At 45.6% G+C, this 17,400-nt stretch overlaps 1 protein-coding gene across 1 annotated transcript in view; it reads left to right on the forward strand.

Annotated features, from left to right (window-relative positions):
- The first annotated feature begins 1,590 nt into the window (after positions 1-1,590).
- The window catches only part of Upb1 (beta-ureidopropionase 1), a 27,388-nt gene continuing 11,578 nt past the window's right edge, over positions 1,591-17,400 (forward strand). The window contains exons 1-5 of the mRNA XM_008835764.3: positions 1,591-1,782; positions 5,545-5,716; positions 7,870-7,957; positions 13,671-13,765; positions 16,985-17,146. Of these exons, the coding sequence (XP_008833986.1) occupies positions 1,679-1,782; positions 5,545-5,716; positions 7,870-7,957; positions 13,671-13,765; positions 16,985-17,146 (621 nt within the window). The 5' untranslated portion in view covers positions 1,591-1,678. The remainder of the gene's footprint in view (positions 1,783-5,544; positions 5,717-7,869; positions 7,958-13,670; positions 13,766-16,984; positions 17,147-17,400) is intronic.

Genomic DNA, 17,400 nt, shown 5'->3' on the forward strand with positions numbered 1-17,400 from the left:
CCCAATGTAAATGTTATACAAGTAATTGTTACGCTGTGTTATTTAGGGAACAGTATGGGGGAAATTCTGTTTTCTGAAAATTCTGGCACAACTTGGGAGGAAAATACTTTTTAAACCTTAAAAAATTTATTTTTATTTTTTATGTGTATGAGTGTTTTGCCTGCATGTATGTAAGTGCATTATGTGTGTGCAATGCCTATGGAGGCCAGAAAGTGTATCAGATTCCCTAGAACTGGAGTTACAGATGGTTGTTAGCCATCAGTAGGTGCTGGAAATTGAACACAAGTCCTTTACAAGACCCAGGCCTCCAGCCCTGGCAAAATACTTTTGTTCAAAGTTGGTTGAATATATATATATATGCCTGGGACTGAACTTTAGCTCACCTGGAACTTGCCATGTAGACCAGGCTGGCCTTGATCTCAGAGATTCATCTGCCTCTGCCTCTCAGCACTGGTATTAAAGGCGTGCATCCCCACACCCAGCTTGTATTTATGTTTTTAGAGAGTCATAGCAAGTCATAGAGAAAAGCTACCTGTCCTGGTTGGCTTTCATTGCCAACCTGAAACCCCTGGGAAGAGGAAACCTCTACTGGGGGATCTTCTCTATTGGATTGACCTGAGGCATTTTCTTGATTGTTGAGCGATGTGGGAGGGTCCAGCCCATGTGGGTGGTACCATCTCTGGGCAGGTGGGCCTGGGCGGTATTAGAAAAGTAGCTGAGTGGGCCAGGAGGTATAGGCAAGTAAGCAGCCTTCCTCCATGATCTCTGCTTCAGCTCACGTCTCTAGGTTCCTGCCCTGATGTCCCAAAGGGATGGATTGTGATCTGGGAGGTGTACGCTGAAATAAACCCTTTCCTCTCCAAGTTGCTTTTTGGTCATGGTGTATAGCACAGCAGTAAGAAGCAAACTAGCACAGTGTCTCTCATCTTGCTTTGTATTGCTCCTTGTAAAGCCGCACACACAGAAAATCCTGTTTCTGGAAAAGGAAACTGTCGCCTAACATCAAAACAATGACAAAAACGTAAATACCTAAGGCCCGCCCTCTCACTGCAGGGCCTGTGGCATGGCAGGCACGTGCTCCACCACAGAACTGAGCTTCCCAGCCCTTACTCTTAAGCAGGACTGCTAGGTAGCATCTGCATTCCAATTTCACAGACGGAGCAACAGATACCCCATGTGACTGGATAACTTGCCCTGGCCACAGAGCTAAATCTGGGTATAGGAAGACTAGTTCCCTCAGCATCTGCCTGGAGGAAATCTGGTCCTGCACCTGTAATTTCCATTAGGGTGTGTAAAAGAACCCTTCTGTATCTCCTGAGTGTGTGGCATCCTGTGGTTACAGGGAACCGGAAGAGAGGCTTCCCCCACCACCACCCACGGAACCCGGAAATGGATCCCATACCTTCCTCTACAGCCCTGCAGTGGCGTGCTGGGAAGGCGCTGAAAACTCTGCCCTGGAGCGTGCACCACCGGATGTGGGTGCAGCGCGAAAGGGGCGGCTCCGCCTGCGAGGGTCCTGAGCGCTGATTGGTTGCTATCGGTAGAGGCGCGAGGAGGGGGCGTGTCTGCACGTGAGCCCGCAGGAACCCAAACAGAGAGCAGCGCTGCCAGGTCCTCTCCTCGCGGTCCGGGGGCAAAGGGCAGGCGGTGGGAGTGGGAGAACCAGCAGGCTCCAGCCATGGCGGGACCCGAGTGGGTGTCGCTGGAGCGGTGCCTGGAAAAGCACCTGCCGCTTCCAGACCTGTGCGAGGTGAAGCGCATTCTTTACGGCCGGGAGACGAGGTCAGAGACCCAGAGGTTGAATGTTGGGAATTTGGAGCCCCCATGTGTGGGCTGGGGAGGAAGGGGAGGTGTTGGAGAGGGGTGAATATCTCTGAGGGGGGAGGGAGGAAATCCTCTATGCAGGCAGGGACCACAGAGCTAGCTGTGAGGCAGCCTTTAGGGGGTGACCCTTTACAAATTGTGCGCCCCTCTCCCTTGCCTGGAACAAGATAGGAAAGAAAACTGTTTTTCTCTCCAAGCTAGCTCTGTGGCCACCCTTTGTAAGTTACCAGCCTCGTCCCCAGATCCAGGCCTGCTCCCTGGGTGTCTGGCCAATGCCTCCCACCAAGGCCACCTAGTTCCTCCTTCCCGCCGACCTAACGACTTGGAGGTAGAGGCCTATTGAGTCTAATCAGCAAAGGAAACTTTCCCACTGTCAAGTCAGAATTAGTTGCAAAAGTTTTTCCACTCAGCAAACTGGACGAGCATCACCAGGTTTTTCGAAGGGCAGTGCACTCTGGGAATCTCGTATACCAAGCTGGAGATGATACTTTCTTCCTCTTCCACTTTCTTCTCAGCCTGTTCTTCCACAGCAAGGAGAGGATCTCTTTAAAATGTAACCTATATCCTTGCCTGTTTGCTTAAACCTCTGTAAGGGGTAGGCTGTTAGACTGAAATGCGAACTCTAACAGGTAGCAACCCCTGGTTAAATCTCCTTTCACCTCCTTGCTTATGTTGGCCTTCTGCTTCAGGTCTCCTGTACTCTAGCCAGATTGTTCCATGACCCAAGGCCAGCAGTGACCTTGTATCAGGAGCTTGATCAGCTCCCACTCAGCTGGAGGGTATTGATTAAATCAGTGGTTTGTTTTTCCAATTAAAGTGATTAAGCAGCAGAATTTTCAGGCCTCAACAGTGTTGCATCTCACCATTTTCACCAAATAAGACCTTCAGTTTTGACTATTTCTGACAAATAGTGATTTTGTTTCTCCAGTGGTTTCCATTTGTCCAACAGTTGTGACCAAGGGTTTCCCATGGCTCCTAATGTTTTCAGCAGATTCTACCCATCAACAACTGTCAGCAATCTTGAAGAAAAGTCCACATACTGCTTTGCCTTAACCATATATTGTAGGTAGAAGGTACACTAACTTGAAAGTATAGCAAATACAGAAGCTACTAACAACTGCTGCTGGTTACCATGATCAGGTATTCTGTGCTGTACATACTATGTGTGCTAGTCTTTTATATGTCTAGCTGCACCATAGGCCTGTTTACATCAGGAGCACTACAAACATGGAATACAGTGCACTATGATACCACGACAGCTAGGGGTGGTTATCTGTACCTTTGTGGAAAAACTTTGGCAGGATGCACAAAATATCACAAGGGTTATCTTTGAGGTTTGGGGCTAGAGCTTAGGTAAGGCTTAATTTTCATTTTATTCCCTTTCTACTGTGATTTTTTCCCCCCTCCATGAGCATGTTCCTTTGTAACAAAGGTCTACTTTAATAATTTAAAGTGCTAATGGCAAAGAGTCATGAGAGCAGGAGAGATGAAGTTCCCAAAGTGGGAGGTTGCTGAGGAGGCAGAAGCCTAGGGCTCTTAGGCCAGGTCTACTTTAGTACTGGGAAGGATTGAAAAGGGAAACCCAGGAGTGTGTTGCAGCCAGGACAAAAATTAACATGTCTTCCTCCTTGAAGTTGGAGGTGAGGAAAGAAGAGTTGAAATTCTTAGTAGCTAGAGAGGTGGGAGAGCTGAAAATCAACTACAGAGACAAAGAAAAGGCTGCAGACAGCACAAGACTCCTGAGTAAATGTGTGACTCATTTGCTGAGCTATAGTCGATCAATGCCTATCATAGTTATTTTGGCTTTTCAATCACAGGAATGTGGAGAGTAGGAAGACTGGTAAGTTTAGAGTCTGGTGAGGGCCTGTTTCTGGATTCTTAAATGGTGCTGCCTTGTTTCATCTATGTGTGGTCAAGGGGCAAGCAACATCCTTTGGGACTCTTATAAGGGTGCTAATCCCATCTGTGGGTGATCTCCCCTCATTGCCCAGTCATACCCAAGGGCCATAGTCTATGTCCCACAGAAGCCCCTAAACCAAACCTTTTTCTCTCTGCACTTGGTTTGCCTCAAATGTAGATTTAGAACTGTTGAACACAAGCACAGTGGGACATGATGATGAACAGTTTTGAACAGCAGAATGGCAGTGAGATATTACAGGTGATGGGGATCATCAAGAAAAAGTAGAACCACAAACCCAAAGGCAGCCGACCTGGAAGGTGGGGCAGCCTGGCCTGTATTCCCTCGGGTCTAGGAGAATGAGTGTTTACAGGGAGTTGAGAATGAGCAAGTGCACAGACTCATAACACATGGATGTGCAGGCAGCTATAGAGATAGATAGAATTCAGAAAGGAAGGGGAGACTGTGGGATAAAGGGGCCATAGCCTTTGGGAAACCAATACACAGAGACTTTCTCTTTTTCCTCCATGGAACATGTCTATAAGTCTTTGTTTTGTAGCTCCTGGTAAGCTGTGTGACTATTTTCACCAAGGAAGATTTGCTGGGGACTAAGACCCACAAGAGGGGTCCTTCCACCCAAAGGTGGGAGGACTTTCTGAGGCAGTCACAGTGAGGGGGGTGGGGCAAGGTGTGGGCACTGTAGCTATTTCTAACCTGCCAGAGGAAAGGGTTGACTATTTGAAAAGCAGGCTGATTGTCAGGGGTGGAACCCAACTCAGAGCTGTCATGGAAAGCTCCTGGCAGAGGGCGGAGTCGGGGGGCTTGTGCTGACAGGGCTGTGATTTTGAAAGAAATGTCTTTAAGAAAGTGATTTAAAGTAGGAGAGAAATATTATTAGGCAACGACTGTCAGGTTATTTTTTGATGGGTTCTCAGGATTTCATAATCGTCTTGCCCTTAGATGGTAAGTACTCTCTGGCCCTGGGCCATGGACTCTGCCCCTGGGGTTTCACCCCAGCCTGGGGCATGCAATAGAAATCTGGAGGTGTTTACTGCCTGACCAATGGTCACTATGGTAGAAGGTAAATAATCCTCTAGCAGTTAGTGATCAACCACAAATTTGGATCAACATTTGCATTTTCAGACTGAACACCTGCACCCCATCACACCCACCCCCAATACCAGGCTTGGAACTAACTGAAGGAGTATCAGAGGACAGGGCTCTGGAATGACCACTAGAAACTCAGCTTCCTGAGGCATGAATGGGTGCAGGGCCCCCCTGCTGGTGTGGGTTCTTGGTCTCCGTGTTGGGGAGTCTCATTCTCCACAGCCCCACTCTGGTGTCACAGCCAGCCCAGCCCTTAGGCTCTGCACGGACCTCTGATGCTGGTTCAGAAACATTGTCTGGTCCTGTTTCCCTCTTGGTGTGTTGGCTACAGGGACTTTAATCCCTGCCCTGATCTCAGTAACTCCAAACGCCAATTTGGTTATTGATCATACTACTACTTTGCCAGGACTAGCTCTGCCTCCCTGCTGGTCTCCTTGATGAGAGAGTGTATATCCATCCATGGCCCAGCCCACCTGATCTCCAAGTCTCTTGGCCCTGTACTGGAGGCTTTCCAGTGAGGAGACCTCCAGCTCCTCTTTGTGTGATAAACTAAAGGTGGAGGGGATTGGGGATTTTTTTTCCCCAGTGTTGGGTCTGACGAGGACTTCACATGCTAAGCCTACACTTCAGAGTTTCCTTTCCGGCCCTGGAGGGGGATTTTTAAATGTAGCAGATGTCTTCAAAATCCTTTTTCTTCTTCTTTCCCACCCATTCAGGACACTTGACCTGCCCAGAAAAGCTTTAGAAGCTGCCTCAGAAAGAGACTTTGAACTGCAGGGGTATGCCTTTGAGGCCGCCAAGGAGCAGCGGAGATGCCCCCAAATTGTGCGTGTGGGGCTGGTTCAAAACAGAATCCAGCTCCCCACATCTGCTCCTGTGGCAGATCAGGTGCAGTCTCTTAACCATGCACACACGGAGCTCTGCTTGCCTTTTCTTTTCACAGTGTGGTCGCTGGCTGCCCCAAGGGTCTGTAGCCCAAGACACCTTGAAGGGTAGCTGAGCTGCCTCTCCTGCCCACCCCCCCACTTCCAGTCTCTTCTGGTTCTTACCCTTTTTCCTCCTCCGTCTTCTTACTCCTCATTGCATTCCACCCTCCTTTTGCTTCCTCGACCACTCCTGATCTGAAATTTCATTTACCAACCAGGAAATGGCCCTTTGACAGCTCAAGCCCTTGCCACAGGATGCCACCTCTCAGCTGCCCAGCAGAGGGCCATCTGCCAGCATACACTAGCCAGGACCATACCTGTGTTAGCATAAGGCCAGGGGCTTATTATGCCCAGAAGTCTGTTTGCTAATAGTCCCACAGGTTGTAAGAACATGGTAAACAAATACGGTATTTTACATTTCTCTAAAGCATCATGTTGTCACAGATGCAGGTGACGTGCTACAAACAGTTTTTCACGGCATTCTTCCCACTGCTCGAGTTTTAATGGCTTTCTCTGTGAGGTCACCTCAGGATATATAGCATACTTATCATTCCTAAGCATTCTGCAGAAACCTAAGGACCCTTGGATTCCAGGCTAGACTGGTCCTCGTCCATATATATGGAGGAGGGGTGAAGGGATTCCACCCATATATACTGGGGGGAGGTCATGGGAAAGAACTCAGGAACTCGAAATTCTAGGCACACTCTTGCACTGAGCCACATTCCCAGTTCTATTAAAAGATGACTGAGACTGAGAGCATCGTTCAGTGGTAAAGCATTTACTTGCCATTTGTGAGGCTCTTGGTTTGATCCCCAGCACCGCCCCCCTCACACACATTTAATTCTCAGTTCACTTTTCCTCTGGGTTTGTTGTTTGTGAACAATGAATCTGTTCTCCCTGGTTGTTAAGTTGTAGGGCCAGGGACATTCTCACCCCCAGTGTACCTAAAAGTTGCTAGCACTGAGTAAATATAGATTCACCTAGCTGACACCATCAGCAAATATGTGTGGACCCCTGGAGCTCACAGCCTCTCCGGAAGAGACTGAGAGCATAGGAAAAGGATTGTGTTCTCTGCGTTTTCAGCCTAGCTACCCCCACTCTTTCTTTGAACAAACACTTTTGAATGTTTCCTGGGAGCCAGAGACTTGTGAGGACAGAAATGCCAGGGACGCTTTCCTCCTACCTCCAAAGACACCTGCAGAGTCCTCTGGATGATAAACAGTGAAGGAACCAGAGCACTGCAGTGGAAACAGCGCTGGCTGGTGTAGGGGAAACTGCAAGCAGCTGAGATTTACCGACGGCTGGTGTGGGACAGGGAGGACACCTGGGAGTGTGGGGAAGGGAGGGAAGCACACTCCTGGCCAAGGGCACATTCCAGTACACTGAGATTTAAAGACTGATTTTAAAAAAAAACATTTTATGTATGTGTGTGCACCTGAGTGCATGTATGTGTACACATGCATGCAGGTGCTGGTGGAGACCAGAGGTGGTTGTATCCCCTGGAACTCGAGTTAGAAGTGGTGGTGAGCCACCGTGTGGATGCTGGAAACTGAACCCAGGTCCTATACAAGAACAGCAAGTGCTCTTAACTAATGAGCCACCTCTCCAGCCCCCTAGTATATTAAGATTTAAAGCATCCATAAAGGCAGATTACATGGGAAAATGAATGTGGCAAAGAAAGACAAGCTCATAAGATTGTACAGGGTGGTACAGAGTAGAATGCTGTTGGTTAAGAGATCAACTAGCCACTGCGAGTGTGTATGTGTATACCTATGTGTGGACAACCCTGCCCTGCATCCTGCATACAGGAAGTACAACTATTCTCAATTTACATTGCTCAGCAGCTCCATGAGAAAGGTGTTGGTTTCTCCGTCACGCAGGGGTGGGGGATGAATGGGGATGTGCAGGATGTATGGAGGGTTGGGTCTGAGTCACTGTTCCTCCATCTATCTTGCCCGTTTTAGTCTGATGAGAAAAATAAATACTATACCCCCACCCCTCTTATCCCCTGGTCAGGTGGGGGTTTGCTGCACCATTTGCATTGGGGCACGTTCTTTAAAATTGTCTCAATGGTAGTACTGAATGGATTCTAATCCTTGCTCTTTAAACTGCCAGGTCTCTGCCCTCCACAGACGCATAGAGGCTATTGTTGAGGTCGCTGCAATGTGTGGAGTCAATATCATTTGTTTCCAGGAAGCATGGAGTAAGTCTTTCTTGTGCTTCTCAGCCACCTTTAAACAAGTGTGTCTTAACCCCATTGCCAAGTGTCTGCTGCCTAATATTAAGAAAATCGACTTTCTTTTTGCTTCTGTAGAAATATTTCGAGACTGACTCTGGCTGAGTAGCCATGGCTGGCCTGGCACTTGCAGCAGGTCCTCCTGCCGCTGCCTGCCGAGTGCTGAGTGTAGAAGCATGTGCCACGATGACTGGCCTAGACAGTCTAACAACACTAGAAACCCAGGAACGTCTGTCTCCTGGTCACTCACCCACCCCTCTCTACCACTGTGGTCCAAGTGATGTCACCAGAAGCTGGGCTTGTGCTCTCAGCCTTTTTTTTTTTCAATGCTGGTGAATCAAATCCAGGGCCTTGTACATGCTAAGCACACGCTTTACTGCTGAGCTGCAGCCACACCCTTGTACATGCTAAGCACATACTACTGCTGCACTTCTGCCGTGCCCTTCTCCTTGGTTTTGTTAAGTACGTCCAGCTGATTTGCACGTCTTCTCTGATCCCACCCCACCTGTTTCACCTTCTGATCCCACCTTGCCAGTCTAGTCTCCTTATCTAAAATTGAGCTGTCTGTTACATAAATTTTTGATACCACGTACCTTTTCTTCATGTTACTTGTTATGTTGTCATTGTCAGGGTTATACATTCTCATGGTTTAGAAAGAAAATGAGTCTATAATGTTACCAAAAAGAAAGTGTTTACCCCAGGGACAATGCTTTCAACATTTACCTGGTTCTCTTGGAATTTTCTGTAGCCACTTCCTAATTTTGTAGGGTTTTGTACACTAATTTTTTTATTTATTCATTCATTTATTTTGTGTGTGTGTTCGTGCCTGCGCCATGGTGCACTTGTGAAGTTTAGAGGATAACTTCGGTTCTCTCCTTCTGCCTTGTGGGACCTAGGGCTCTAACTCGGATCATCAGACCTAATGGCAAGTACTTTTATTCACCAAGTTACCAAGGCATCTTGCTAGACCTCTAATTTTTCAGTTTCGCACCATCCGTTCACTCACCTTCCACGGCAGAAAGCGTCAGTGTCCTCTACACGTGGATCCTCCCTGTTCTGTCTTCATTCAGTCTCTGCAAAGCCATTTTTCTGTAATTTTTCCTGAATAATTTTGTTTCCCTGCAGCTGTCTTTGTATTCTACATACAAGTTCAACCCTATCTGTCTGTCCATTTCTAATCCCCCTAACCTGTTGAGATGCATCAATCAATTCCATCTGCTTGAAAGAATTTGCCAGTCTTTCGAATGAGTCAGTCCGTCTGCTGGCCACATAGCTTTAGTCCTGGGATCTTCCTTCACAGTGTGTCCCTTTCCCTTCCTCTTCCTTGATTTACTTCCGTTTGGCAGAGTGGTTCCCTGAGGAGGAACACATTTGAGGTAAGCCTTTTGTGATACCCTGTGTGTCTGAAAATTTGTGTCTCTAAATCTTGGTTGATGGTTTGGATAAATGTCAAATTCTAGGTTAGAAATTCTTTTCCTTCAGAAATTTGAACACCTTGCTCTATTATCCCCCAGCTTTGGGTGCTTTTCACTGGAAAGCCATTTAGATTTCCGATCCATTGTCTATGTGTTTGTTTTCTAGAAGGTTGTGGGATCTTCTCTTTCTGCTAGTAGCTCTACAGCTTCATGATGGTTCTGTTATGCTCCTTTCTTGAACCATTATTCTTAGTGCTTAGTGGATTCTTTAAGAAACTTGGATCTTTATGTCTGTTCTTACAATTTCAGAGTTCTTAGTCTTCATTTTATGATTCTAGAATCAGGCTACATTTCATTCCATTAAAAAAGTATGTGTTCACAAAGAAGGTCTGGAAAAAGTAGAAACAAAGAAGGGAGCACAGACTGGCTGTGCGTTGTTTTCCTTGTTAAATTGGGGGACGGACAGCAGAACAACAGAAAAGCAAACCTGGCTAACATTAGGTTACTTCCGATTGCTTTTTTGGTGAGGATGAAAGTGGAGGGAATGACATTATCTTGCTGATTGAAACTGGCCTTTGGGGAGACTTGGCTGTCCTCTCTTCACAGAGTGAAGTGGCTTTACAGCTTAGCTGCTATTTGATGATGTGACATTTAGTATGAGTGATGGCATTTTGACATTTAGCCTGGTCTGTTGGGGCCTACTGCAGGAGCCTACTAAACAGTGTCCTCTTATTCTCACTCAACGTTTCTTATTTTTCCCTTTCCCTGCTCCCTGGTATTCCATTAGGGTCTCTGTCTGGACTGGTTTCCTTCTTTTCTCCCTTTTCCTTATACTTTTCATTTCTTTTTCATCTTGTTCAATTTTCTGATGGATTTCATCTGATTGGTCACTGAGCCCTTCCCCCAAACCCCATCTCTCTGTCTCTGTCTGTCTCTCTCTGTCTCTGTCTCTCTGTCTCTCTCTCGGAGGGGGTATGTACTTGTTAGCGTGGGTATATATATGTACATCTTCCTGCATGTGTTTATTTATGTATGTGTAGGCCAGAGGTCGGTGCTGTGTGTCTTTCCCAGTCACTCTTCCACCTTTACTTTTTGATACAGGGTATCTCACTGAAGCTGAAGCTCATCAGTTTGGCTAGTCTCGCTGGCCAAAGCTCTTCAGGGATCTGCTTATCTCTTCCTCCATCCCTCTAGTATGGGGTTACTACCACAGCTGGCTTTTCACCTGGGTTCTGGGGACCCAAGCTCAGGTCCTTGTGTTTGCACGGCAGGCTCACATGTGCATGGCAGGTACTTTACCAGCTGAGCATCTCCCCACACTTAATTCTTTCATTTCTGCTGTCAGATTTGAAGTTGCCCAGGTTCCTCTGTTCTGAAAGTCCTTGTTCCATCCTGCCCTGGTCTCTTATCCTGCTTGCAGTGTCTTCTCTTTTGCGGATGCTATTATGTCCTAACATTTTGTTTCCTTGCACGGTCTTTACTTAAGTCCTATATTTTTTTCTGTTGTCATATTATCTGCTTATATTTTAAGGCATGAGGATTAATGAACTAATAGTGAACTCCTAGTGTATGGGAGAGGCTTATCCTCTGATTGCCATTCTAGAATGATCTGGCTTAGAGGAAACCCCTGGTAATTCTAGTGTTTGTATCTTTGGGTCATTCCCTTCAGACTGGTCATATTTTCCAGAAATAAGTTTATCCTCCTGCCAAGAGGAGAAAAAGACCAAGGATCATGGTGACTGTCATGTTCTTTTTCCTGTTTCTTTCATGTGTCCTTTCACTCTTGTTTGACTTTTGTCTCCAGCCTGTGTTGGTCTGTAAGCGCCACGAGGCCAGTGCCTGCATTTGTTTTTTTTTCCGCAGGGTCTCACTATGCAGCACTGGCTGACCTGGAACTCCCTATGTAGACCAGGCTGGCTGCCAACTCACAGAGATCCACCTGCCTCTGCCGAGTGCAGGGATCACAGGCATGTACCACCCCACTTGGCATTGGTTGCTTTTTGATCCCTATCACCCACTTCTATTTTATCTACAAGAATCCCTAGTGCACAGCAGGCATCAAAACATCTTTGGATGATTTGACCAACTGTTTGCTTTGTTGGATCTGGAACTCCTGCTCATCCAAGGCCTAGCACAGGCACCTCCTTTGTGAGACCCCAGAGACTCCCTAAGGCAGTTCTGGCACTCTGCCTTGTCAGGTGCATGGCCATCCACAGTCATAAACAGTCTCTTTCTCTTTGTTTTTGTTTGTTTGTTTGTTTGTTTTTTAAGAGAGAGAGACAGAGACAGAGAAACAGCGTTATTCTATGTAGCCCAGGCTGACCTCAAACTCAAGATGATCCTGTCTAACCTTCTGAATTCTGGAATTTTGAGTGTATGCCACCCTGTCTGGTATAATTAAATGTCTTTTACTCTAGGCTGACAGTTCCCAAGAACAGGGTAAATGCCTTAGGAAAGAGGCTGACTCGCTGATAGGTCTGAGAATGTGAAACCCCATTCCCCTCTAATTGAAAAAGTAATTGGGATTTTGTAGCTCCTGGCTTCCCCCAACCTCCATTTTGCATCCTCCTTTGGTAAGTGTATTTGTGTTGGAATATTTATATAAATGAGAAAAGGAGCCATTCAGAAGGAAGCAGAAATTTGGAATCTCTAGCAACTTAAAGTGAAATTAGCATGGGAGACTTTTCTCTAGGGATTCTTGAGTTACTTTATTTCCAGTGCTCTGGAGACTGAGAACTAATGGTCATTAAGGAACATTTTTGTTATCAGCATCTCTTGTTGGCTTCCTTAAAATAATTCTTTTATCTTTACTGAAGGGGCTCTGGGGAGTCTAGAGCCTGAAACCAAGGCTCCCTGGACTGTTGCTGGCAACACCTCTGGCTGCTGGGTGGCCAAGTGGCTGGCAGTGCCATTGGTGGTATGCTCACTCTGGAATAGTCTTAGGACCAGGCTTCCTGAACCTGGAAGGAATGGGAGGTTATGGCTTCTCCTGTGTGAAAGGAGAGGGCCACACCTGTTTTGCAAGGCATCAGTGTTGAACTGCCCTTTACCGTACCTGGTAGCTACTGTGGTTGGGGAATGTTGGCTATTGTCTTGACTCCTCAGCAGACCACAGTCTCCATGATGATGGTAGTTAAATACCACTTAGTCATACCATGAAGGGCCCTGCAAACACTTTTTGAAAGTAGGTCAGTTTGGAGCCAGAACTATAGCTGATAATCTGAAAACATCCATTCGACTAGTTCTTTTAAAATAAATGGAGATGGGTTCATGTGAGACAGGAAGCTAGAGAGTGTGTTGAGTGTGCCCAGTCAAGGTATGCTGCACTCCAAATCAAGAAGAAAAAACCCAAGCAGCCCAGTGGGAACTGGGCAAGAATTGTGACCAAGAAAGCAGAGAGGATGAATCCAGATGCCCAGGGAGTCTGCTGCAGGGGACTCAACATGACAAGGGATAAGAGGCTTTAATGTTTGCAGTGCTGGGGTTGAACCTAAGCAAGGCCTTTAGTGTGCTAGTTAGATTCCCTACCACCGAGCTACAGCCACAAGCCAGGGAAGATCTATTTAATCACAGTGAGATGCCAGTTTGCACAGGACAGCGGGAGATATTAAAAAGACAACTGCATGTATTACAGTATTTCAGATGTGCCAGGCCATGTAGAACAATGTTGCATACAGCTGAAGGTCCCAGAGTCTACCCCCAGTGTCTTCTCCTCTTGACCCTCACACAGAAAAGTGTTGTTGTGAACGCTGTATGTGTGGGGATGGTGGACATTCTGTACTCTGCTTATGTATGTATGTACCCACTGTTTGGGAGGAAGCAAATAAAAGTCAGTGACTTTAGGTTTGGGAATGTGACTCAGTGGTAGAACACCTGCCAGCATGCGTAAGGCTCTGGGTTTAAGCCTCAGCATTGACCAATTAAAAGCCTGGTGGTAGTAGTTAGTTTGCCCAAAGACCTGAGTTTGGCCTCAGTACCACAGACATACAAAAAAACATATATACACAGAGAGAGTTTAATGAAATTTCCTGTTGAACTAAAGTCCTGGCAGGGTCTAGCTAGAGATCTTGGGAATACCGCACTTATCCTTGGGCAGGCGCCTTCTGTTAATCGTTTTCAAACTTTTGTGGCATCATTAAGTGAGTGACTTATTTCTAAAAAAGCCTCCCTGTCCCTGGGAGAAGGGTCCCAGGAGTGACCTGCTGCTGGGCTGCAGATGCCACTGGAGGCCCCATGATGCATTCTTAACCTTCTCCTCTTCGCAGCCATGCCCTTTGCTTTTTGTACAAGAGAGAAACTGCCTTGGACAGAATTCGCTGAGCCAGCAGAGGATGGCCCCACCACAAGATTCTGTCAGAAGGTGAGGCATTAACAGCACCTGAGGCGGCAGCCTCTACATGTTTGCAGGTTTTGGTGCAAGCCACAGCTGTTGGCTTGCTTCGCCATGGAAAGTGTACCCGTCTGAGGCTTGTGTTACTAGATGAGGTTAGATAAGACTGGCTGCTACCCTTTTTTAGCATTCTTTCCCTTAAAATTCATAGAGTTTCAGAGCCAGAAGGGCCTTTTTAGGCTTTATGGGGTGATAGTACTTCGAGAGAGGGGCGTCGTCAGGGGGATGTCTACAGTGGCTCCATGCAAAGTGTGGCAGAGCTGGTACTCAGGGGTAATGGACATTTATTGCTTTCTAGAGCGTTGCCTGCCACACTTACCATTCTGCTTGATTCATCGGAAGTTTCAACACATGGCCTGTCTGGTCAATGAAGAAATTTGTTTTCATTTTTCCTTATTAAAACCTCATAATACATGTGATCTGATCTCATTTATATGAACTGTCCAGAGTAGTCATATCTGAAAAACGTCAGGGGCAAGGAGTGAGGGAAGGGGAGTGACCTAACCGGCACAGGGTTTCCATTTGGGGTGATGAAAATGTTCCAAGATGAGCTTGTGGTGATATACTAAACTCTGGTAATATACTAAAACCCAGCTATTTGCACACCTTTAAAGAGTTCTGTGCTATGAACTATATTTCAATAAAGCTGTTGCGAGAAAAACACATACTATTCAAAAAGTTCTGGACAATAATTTATTCTTATTCTCAGCTCTAACAACAGAACTTTCATGTCTCCGTATTTTCATTCGGAATTTATGTTATATTTACTGGAGTTTGGGGCAGATGATGGTAGTTATTTTATCAACACAAAATTCTAACTCTAAACATTGGTTTTCTTAAACTATAGGAAAAAAAGTCATCACTCTGCAGTGGTAAGAGAAAGGGAACTGGAAGGGGACTGTTGCAGTTGGTAAGCATAGATTAGGCCTAGCGGGAGGGTGTAAATTAGAGCTGGTGCCAGGGAACACTTGTCAGCATCAAGGGGGACCAAGAGCACACATTAAGCCCAGAGGTGATGATAGCCTAGTTAGCACTGAGGACAAATGACCAGCTGGGGCTGCTCACTTAGCAGATCCCATTATTATTGACAACAAGAGGAATTTAGTGTCTGCTGTGTGCTTGAGTGTGTTCTCCAAACTTGATGAGTTGGAAACAATTTTTAATGTAAGTATTCTGAGAAGCTTTGTTATAAAGGTGGCGAGATCATAAGGATTAAGCTCTTATGAGGGGATTAATGTCAGAATCTCAAGAATGGGGGTGTGCATATATGCATCTGTGTGTTTTATAAACTCAAGTTCATCTCCGTGCTTTCTTGCCTCTATGCCCTCCCTTTACTACTGGATGATTTAGCACAAAGGCCCTCACCACATACTGGCTTCTTGATGTTCAACTCCCTGGGGCCAAGAAATAAATCTTTGTTCCCTCTGAGTTACATGATCTCTGTTATTCTGTTACAAGAGCAGAAAATAGCTAAGTTCTGAAGAGGTGGGATATTTTGGTATAGATGAGAAGTATGATTACTCATTAAAATTCCTTTTAAGACAGGGTCTCTAGCTCAGGAATTCACTGTGTAGTCCATTCTGGTCTCAAACTCATGATGATTCCCTTGCCTCAGCCTTCCAATGCTAGGGTTACATGTGAGCTACCACACCTGGCTTCATTATTACTGATTTTTTAAAACATATTTTATCTTCTTTGATAGTTTTATATGTGTGTACAATGTATCTTGATTCCACCCCAACCCTCCCTCCCACTTCCCCAGATACCCCAATACATCACCCTCCACATTCATGTCCTCTCCTTTTTTCTCTGTAACCCACTGAGTCCAATTCATTTTTTATTGTACAAAGAACTTGCCATTTTACATTTTTTTAGTATTTTTAAAAACATTTTATTCTTATTTCATGTGTATGAGTGTATTACCTGCATGTATGTGAGTGCACCCATGTCGTGCAATGCCACAGAGGTCAGAAGAGCACTTCAGATTCCCCTGGAACTGGAGTTAAGGATGGTTCTTAGCTGCCCTGTGGGTGCTGGGAATTGAACCCAGGTCCTCTGCAAGAGCAGTCAGTGCTCTAAACTGCTAAGCCATCTCTCCAGCCCACCATCTTATATATTTTTACATGTACAGTTCAATTGTGTAAAATATGTCCAGTACACATATTGTGCAGTACACCTTCAGAACTTCTGCATCTTGCAAATCTGAGACGTTGTCCATTAAAGATTGGCTCCCCATGCCACCCTACCTCCGTCCCCTGACAACCAGCATTCTACTTTGTTTCTGTGAATTTGATTATTCTAGGTATCTTACACAGGTGGAATCATATATTTTGGGGGGTGGGTCTTTTTGAGACAGGGTCTCCCTGTAGCACCAGCTGGCTTGGAACTCACTCTGTAGACCAAGCTGGTCTTGAACTCACATAGATCTGGCTGCCTCTGCCTCCCCAGAGCTGGGATTAAAGGCGTGCGCCTCCACGCCCAGCAGATTCATATTTTTAATTGGATTATATGATTTAGCATAATGACCTCAAGGTTCATCCGTCTTTGTAGCATGACAGGAATTCCTTCCATTACATGGATGAATAATATTTTATTGTCTGCCTATACCACATTTTGTTCAGCTGTTCATCTGATGATGGACAGCAGAGATGCTTCTACCTCTTGGCTATTACAAATAATACTTCTATAAATATGGCTATATAAATAACCTGAATATGAGCTCATGGTTGCAAAGAACTGTCTCACTGAGTACCTGCTTTCAAGTCTTTTGGCTATATATGCAGAAGTGGGATCATGGTATAGTTCTGTGTTTAATTTTCCACAATGGCTGTATTATTTTATATTTTCACCCCAGCACTACACAAAGGTAATACTTATTTTTGAGGCAGAGTCTCACTATGTAGCCCTGGCTAACCTGGAACTCACTATATTGTCCAGGCTGGTCTTTAACTCAGGGATCCACCTGTATCTGCCTCCTGAGTGATTAAGACTGTGCAGGGATTGAGTGTGCATCACCGGGCCCAGCTAAGAATATTCTTATATAATTAGATGTATGCATCAAGACAGCACTTGTATTCAGTGTTTTTAAGGAAACAGTTACTTTAAGATATAGCTGCAGACTAAGCCTAATTATTTAGGACCATTATTAAATTCTTCTCCAGTTAAACTTTGTGGTTTCCAATCCTCCAGCTGGCAAAGCAGCATAACATGGTGGTGGTGTCTCCAATCCTGGAACGGGACAGAGATCATGGGGGAGTACTGTGGAACACAGCTGTGGTGATCTCCAATTCAGGATTGGTCATGGGGAAGACTAGGAAGAACCACATCCCCAGAGTGGGCGATTTCAATGAGGTGAGCTACCAGTCAGAGCTCTATGAAGGAAATTCTATATAAGAGGCTGACGTCTTGTGACACTGCAGGACAGCGTTGCTCTGGTACTCAGAGATGACATTGCCTTGTATCACATATGTAGATGGGATCCTTGGGTGAGTCAGGTGAGTCACAAACACTTTTAACACTGTGGGATATATATATATATATATATATATATATATATATATATATATATATATATAATGTGTACAATATCTTTTTTTTTTTTTTGT

This window comes from Nannospalax galili, unplaced genomic scaffold (assembly GCF_000622305.1).
Source record: "Nannospalax galili isolate Female #2095 unplaced genomic scaffold, S.galili_v1.0 scaffold658, whole genome shotgun sequence".
NCBI lineage: Eukaryota > Metazoa > Chordata > Mammalia > Rodentia > Spalacidae > Nannospalax > Nannospalax galili.